General features: G+C 38.7%; 1 protein-coding gene across 8 annotated transcripts in view; it reads left to right on the top strand.

Moving 5' to 3' along the window:
• Window positions 1-6,030, top strand: part of LOC102681024 (aryl hydrocarbon receptor protein 1) — a 143,392-nt gene that overhangs the window by 109,698 nt on the left and 27,664 nt on the right. For all 8 annotated transcript variants that reach the window (XM_031510277.1, XM_031510278.1, XM_031510275.1 and 5 more), the window contains one exon: window positions 539-657. In XM_031510277.1, the coding sequence (XP_031366137.1) occupies window positions 539-657 (119 nt within the window). The remainder of the gene's footprint in view (window positions 1-538; window positions 658-6,030) is intronic.

The following is a 6,030-nucleotide window of genomic DNA, read 5'->3' as shown; positions in this document are numbered from 1 at the left end:
CGAGCGGAAGGATCCGATTTGAGAAGATAAAGAGGGGTACGTGGCGGCTGCGTCCACTGCCTTCTCCCTTCCCTTTTCGTTTCTTTCTCGATTCTCTTTCACGCGAAGAGGGTCGATGGACGAGAAGAGGGAGGAGAGTGGAATGGATAAGCCACTCTTACGAGAAATTATTCGAATTATTCCTCTTCTTTTTTTGATTCTGATAAAGATCAAGTATTTTGTCGTCGGTTATATTTGGAATAACGATATCGTCGATTTTCGCAATAAATAATTTGGAAATTTAGAAAAATTCGAAGGGAAGGGAAGGGATGATTTTTGCAATAAATAATTTGGAAGTTTAGAAAAAATCGAAGGGAAGGGAAGGGATGATTTTCGCAATAAATAATTTGGAAATTTAGAAAAAAATTAAAGGAAGGGGAAGGGATGATTTTCGCAATAAATAATTTGGAAATTTAGAAAAAATCAAAGGGAAGGGAAGGGATGAAACGAGTGGAAGCGTCACGATTAATGAATCTTTTTTTTCAAATCTCTTTTACAGTGGTGATGCACAAAGACAAGGAAGAAAATTCGCACCACGATTCTCACTATCGGGCGAGGGAGTTGGCGGCGTTCGCCGCATACGACCATCATCATCTCGACGGCGAAATGTTCCTGCAGGTCAGTTCCAAACTATTCGTTTATTCTTTCGTTTCTTTTTCAGATTTCGAAAGCCAAATTTAATCGACGAGCAACAAAATACCCTCCTCTCTCTCTCTCTTCCTACGACTCGGAATTAAACAGAATATTCTTTTCGCTACTTACTATTTTAAATTCCAAGTTAAATCTTAAATTAAAAAAAAAAGAAAAGAGAAAAGAGATTATTAAAACCTTCTGATCCATCTGATCTCGACCAACCACCTCCACCAACATAACGAAAAAAACAACCCCCAAAATTCGTCCAACCCCCTCCTGGGAGGCTTGGTCATCCGATCCTCTCTCTCCGAATCTTCGCTCGCCCGTGGGGGAGATTCTGTGAAAGAAGAGGAGAGAAGAGGGGGAGGGAGAGGAAGACGGGGCGAAATTAAATCATCGCGAGCGAGAGGAAAAGACAGGAAGGGGCGAAGGAGTGGGAAGGGGCGAGGGAGGGAAGAGGAGGGGAGGAGGAGGTGGAGGGGAAGGAGATATCCGGCTGATGAACCGGCTATGAAACCGAGGCGTACGAGGTGTCTATTCCTCCAAAGTATGGAAGGGTATATACGCGGATTAATGGCGGTGTATCATGCGAGGCTATTACGTTCCCCCCTTTCCTGCGTTTTAGCTGCACACACGGACGAGGACGCGAGTGTACGCGACGGCGGAGGCGAGGGTGAGGGGTCCATACACAGTGGGGGCAGGGATACGATACACCGGAGCGTTTCGCCGGGAGGTGAAGGTGGGGAGGCGAGGGGGAGGGAATAGAAACGATACACTAGCGCACACGAAACACTTTGACCGTGTATATGTACGCGATTCCACGCGATCGAAACGATCCCTGCCAGCATCTATAACGGCCGGTTATTAATTGACCGATGGTTAATTGCTGTTACGTAGCTCGTGCCCCGATCCCTGGACGGGACACTCTGACAGCTTGGAATACGCGAGTCGAAGCCATCTTGAGAGGAGAGGAGAGGAGAGGATTTTCGATTCTTTCCGATTCTTTCGATTCCGTGGAATTGGACCAAAAGGATTCAAGATTCGAGAACGTTTAAGTTTCTCTTGAAGAAAAGAATTGTACAATCGAAGATAGATAGTTTTTGATTCATCGTGTTCAAATTCACACGAAAACGATGTGGCAGTCTGTTGACGTGTTATCTGACGTAAGAGGATTATTACATGTTCGTCGAGCATTATATTTATACGAATTAGAATTGGAAATTACAGCGATCTGATCGATTAGTTTGCTCGTCGCAGCTTCTTCTAGAAGGAAAAGGAGGAAAGAGGGAAAGGGGAGAGGGAGCTGAGCGATCGTTTTGCAAAATAAATTCAAGGGAGCATCCTGTTTCCTTTCCTGTGTGAAGGAGGTATCGGATAAAAGTTTCATCCGCGAACATTTTCAATAATTCCACGAGCTGCAGGGGTAGCAGAAATTAACCGCTCGGCCGGCCCTCGTATTTTCTATAATTCGTGGAGTTCTTTGAACCTGTCCTTCCCTCGACCTCCTACGCCTTTTCTGCCTCCCCTCCCCCTGTTCTCTTTTATACCCACAACGTTTGTACACAACGTTTTGCCGATCCTCGTAAAGTTCACGAAGCCCGACAGTAAATCCGGTTTATGACAAGCCGGCCGCCACCACCGGACACTCTCCAAATTACGGCTGAACGATCGAATTTTTATATTCCCTCTTACCGCCAATTATAGCGTTTTGTAGCGCTTCCACGTCTGTATATATAAATATTTAAAAAGTACGTATATATATATATTGATAAAATTGTTTAAATATTAGGAGGAGAAAGATTTTTGATATTTTCTTTTTTTTCCAATTGTTGGATAAGGAAGTGTTATTATATTGTATCAGTATATATATTCTTTTTATCTGTGAATTTTAAAATGTGAAAAAGAGAGAGAGAGAGAAAAGAAAGGAAATTGAGAGCATGAATTGAGAGCATTCGGAACATCGAAGTTACCTATTTTTATTTATTCTTTATCTTATTTCGTTCGAAGGTATGACAAGGTATGATTAAAGTTTTCCAAGCAAGCCAAATGCCAAGAGAATAAAAATAATGGCATGAATCGTACAATAGATCGATACAATAATGCACTACTGTGTTATATTTTTATAAGTACCAAGTATATACGAGCCGCATCAGAAGTAGATGTATCGATTAACTTCATAAATCGTGAAAGCAAAGAAACGGAATGATTTCAGATACATATCATTCGCTTTAAAATAAACGATTATTTATGCCACAAATTATTTATGCTATAAATCAACTTGTGAAACTGATTTAATTTCTCTTTTTTTCAGGAATTGAACATCATCATTATATATATATATATATATATATAATAATAAAATTAGAAATTTTTAATTGGAATTTTTAATTGGAATTTACAAAAGTGGAGAAAACAGAGCGATTTCCTCTTTCTTTCGGGTGATTAAAAAAAAAAAAAAGAACAGGGAACGGAAACTACGAAACTATTTTTTTTATTCTGTTTATCAACAATTTTAAAACAGAATTTACCATTTACTCGCGTATTATTACACAAATAGAGGAAAAATAAAAGTTCCACTTCATCTTCCTTCCAGTTGATTAAACGGTAAAGTCGTACCGATCAACTTCATAAATCATGAAAGCAAAAAAAAACGGAATGATTTCATCAGACATATATCATTTTCCTTTAAAAATAAACGATCATCTATGCCACCTGTTTGCTACAAATCATTTAATTTCTCTTTTTTGAAAAATTGAAAGCATATTATCATTATATATAAAATAATAAAATTAAAAATTTTAAATTGGAATTTATCATCTTGTAATATATTATAAAACTAGAAAAAACGAATCCATTTCGTTTTTCTTCCTGTTTATTGAAAAAAAGAACAGCGAACGAAGGGCACGACCAAACCATTTCTTTTCTTTTTTTTTTTTAAAAAATTAAATAATCAAACGCATAAATAACAAAAGTAACAATTTTAATATCCACTCCCGAATACAAATACAGAAAAACAGAGGAAACGAGGCTTCCTTCCGGCTGATTAAACCGGTGAATTATTCGTCGGGACTTATTGAAAACTAGAAGGAGAAGGAGGAGGAGGAGGAGGAGGATTGCGTTCGCCGAATGATAGAAACAATATCGTTGCATAATTTATCGTGGAACGAGTCCCTTGGAATATTTAAGGCAATTTCGCAGATAGCGATCGCCGCTAAGATAGCGTGCAAGCGGATACTTTCCCGCTGGATACTTACGATTTTCTGGATCCGGCGCGCGCGGATCCATTACTCGCGCGAGGGTTTCCTACGGCGGAGACGGTTAAAGTGAGACCGTTTTCCAACACTTTCGCCGGCGTACAAACTCGAATTCGCCCCCATCTTCTTCCCCCCAGCATCGCTCTTCAGCGAGAATTAAACGAGTCAAGTATGTAACGAGGCTCGATATCTTTACGACCGATCTCTCTCTGAACGAACAATTACTTATTAATAGGCGAAGCTTAATAGTCGCACGCGACCATTTTCGTAATCATCCCGCGATACGCTTTTCTTTACCTTGCGTTTTTACTTTTCTTCCTACTCCTCTTCCCCTTCTTCTTTTATGAAATTTTGAAATTCGCCATGGAACGAATTGTTCGATTTCTCGCAAGTCGAATTCTACAGTTTTGAGTAGGACTGATTTTAGAGAAGTTTATCGAATAAATTTTAAGGAATTGGTTTTCCAAAAATTTCCGAGGATAAGTTTTCGAATTCTCTCATCGAATCGTAATTCGTGAAACTTTTGCCTGAATATTAGTTTTCAAGAGAAAGATGACGAATCTTTTTCTCGATAAAAGATATTTTATCTTTTGATAAAAAGAATAATTGCTGTTATGTTTCACAATTTTCAATTTATGAACGAATGTCTTCTAAAATAGAATTTGCACTCAATAAATTTGCACTTTGTAAGTAGAAGAATCTATGCATGACTTGCATATGTACAAAATTAGAAAAGTAAGTTTAATCGTATTAAAAAATAAATACAAATCCACGATTCATCCTTTTCGATCGAAATCAATAACAAAAACGCGGTGAACAATCGCGAGTTTCTCGAGAGTACGAACTATCGTGTTATTAAAATTAAGCGAAGACACATCCTTCGAGCAGGTTCACCCGTAAATAAATTAATAAAAAAAGCGTTCACGAACGGGGAATTTTTCAATCGGCGAGAAGAGCATACTTTGCCAATCCATTTCTGTCGTCTCTTGCAAATTATCACCCCGAGCAGGGCGCACGATACGCGGCCCCCCGTCGAGAGTCCCGCGCCACTCTCGGCTTTCCTCCGAACCACAACTCGAATATACTTTCCTCGACATGGAAAGAAGAAGAAAAGAAAAACCCCGCCACCCCTTCTGTTTGTCTTCCCCCTTCTTCTTTCGATCGGTATCATTCCAGTCCAAATCCTCTGGACCAAGGTTTATATATGATTTCTCGAAACAGCCATCTTTCTAATACAAACTTTAACTATTTGCTACGAATCTTATATATTTTCAATTTTACTGGTAAAATTGTAAAATATCGAGATCAGTATTTAAGTAATATTTAATGAACCAAGGTTCCAATATGATTTCTCGAAACAGGCATCTTTCTAATACTTTAACTATTTGCTACAAATCTTATATTTTAATTTTACTGGTAAAATTGTAAAATATAGAGATTACAAGTAATATTTAATGAACCAAGGTTCCAATATGATTCCTCGAAACAGGCATCTTTCAATTCTAGTACAAATATTTGCAATATTTACAAATTATATTTAATTTTAATATTTGCCACGAATCCTATATTTCAATTTTATTGTAAAATTGTAAAATATCGAGATTACAAGTAGTATTTAACGATTGGAAGTAATGTTTGATTTTAATGAAAAATTTACGAGAAAAATTCACTTACAAATTTTTCCACACACTTTTTACTTTATTTAAAAACTTTCTACTTACCCGTTCCATCGAGATTAAACGGTAATCTCTCTTCTCCATCATCGAATCCTTCCACTCGCCTTCGATCCACCATTTCCAAAGAGGAACGGTTCCTCTCCCTCTTCCTTTTCAAGAATTCGTTGGAATCCGCCAAAACCTGTGCATTAGGCGGTCCCACGAAATTTCACGTCCCGGGTTGCGGTTTCTCGGATCTTGGAGAGATTGCGAAAGAGAGAGAGAGAAAGAGAGAAGAGCGATTTTTAGCCGGCGCAAGGTTCGGCACAAATCACGCCTCTCGGTGACGTATCGCCGCGAAAGCGGCCATTTTGCTCTCATATTTTTTATTTAATAGCCGGCAGGCTATCGTGTATCGCATTAATACGCGAGCCACACCGCAATAGCGG

The sequence above is a fragment of the Apis dorsata genome, unplaced genomic scaffold (genome assembly GCF_000469605.1).
Source record: "Apis dorsata unplaced genomic scaffold, Apis dorsata 1.3 scaffold_220, whole genome shotgun sequence".
In the NCBI taxonomy this organism is placed as follows: Eukaryota; Metazoa; Arthropoda; class Insecta; order Hymenoptera; family Apidae; genus Apis; species Apis dorsata.
This window is presented reverse-complemented; position numbering and strand designations above follow the sequence as displayed.